We start from the raw sequence: 1,187 nt of genomic DNA on the forward strand, positions 1-1,187 counted from the left end.
TGTTGGGTATTAAACACAGGACCTTCTACATGCTAGGCAACAATTTACCACTGAGCTACATTGCAGCCCAAAGTATTTCTTAAGGTAGTGGTTCTCAACCTTCCCCAAATCTGCGGCCCTTTAATACCATTCCTCATGTTATGGTGAACCCCAACCATAAAATTATTTTCATTGCTACATCATAACTGTAATTTAGCTATTGTTATGAATCATAAATATCTGTGGTTTTGGATGGTCTTAGGTGACCCCTATCAAAAGGGTCACTCAACTCCAAACAGGGCTATGACCCTCAGGTTGAGAACCACTGTCTTGAGTGAAAGCATTGACTTCCACATGTTTTAACTTTTTATTTTCCCAGGGATGCATATGAAAATGATTAAATATAATTCAATATATAGAGAGAGTACAAAAATTTTATGGTTATATCTAAGCATTATTTTAAAATTCTATATTAAAAATTAAATATATGAGAGATATGTATCAAAACCTTTTTGAAACAGAGTCTCAAATACGCATCCCAGGCCTGACCTTCAACTCTTGGCCCTGAGCTGTGCCTCTTGGATGCCTGGAAAACAAGTGTGTACCACCATCCCTGGTGTATTAAAAATCTTGTATCACTGAGTAAAAGACTATTTTCAAGCATGAAAAGTTGTTAAATGCATGGTGTTCTTCATAAGACCAGAAACCCTTGCAGTTGAATCCCTACCTCGGATTGCTGAGCTCCTCTTGCGGACTCTTTCCCATCGCTACAGCTGGCTCCTAACAAACGCTGCTGTTCCATGCTGGCTTCATATTCAGTCTCATTTTTCTCCTATTAGTTAACAGCTGAAAGGGTAAACATCTGGTCATCAACTGTAGTACTAACATTTTGATGGGGGTATAAATCCCAAATAAATCTTTCGTCTTCCATAACCATGGTACCTTACACAATATAGGCAAAATAATTTCCATTCTATAGATAGGAAATTACTGTTTTTATTAATTAACTTGCCAAGGCACCATAATATATTTAAGGCAAATAAAAATGTTAGGATTACATAGTTCCCTCATTCTGTTCTTAATTACACTCTATATTGGCTCATTAAAACTGAATTTGTGGGCCGGGCGGTGGTGGCGCACGCCTTTAATCCCAGCACTCGGGAGGCAGAGGCAGGCGGATCTCTGTGAGTTCGAGACCAGCCTGGTCT

General features: G+C 38.8%; 1 protein-coding gene across 1 annotated transcript in view; it reads right to left on the reverse strand.

Annotated features, from left to right (window-relative positions):
- Nucleotides 1-1,187, reverse strand: part of Carf (calcium responsive transcription factor) — a 37,419-nt gene that overhangs the window by 26,313 nt on the left and 9,919 nt on the right. The window contains exon 4 of the mRNA XM_013353451.2: nt 707-825. Coding sequence (XP_013208905.1) covers nt 707-781 — 75 coding nt within the window. The 5' untranslated portion in view covers nt 782-825. The remainder of the gene's footprint in view (nt 1-706; nt 826-1,187) is intronic.

Source organism: Microtus ochrogaster, unplaced genomic scaffold (assembly GCF_000317375.1).
Source record: "Microtus ochrogaster isolate Prairie Vole_2 unplaced genomic scaffold, MicOch1.0 UNK8, whole genome shotgun sequence".
NCBI lineage: Eukaryota > Metazoa > Chordata > Mammalia > Rodentia > Cricetidae > Microtus > Microtus ochrogaster.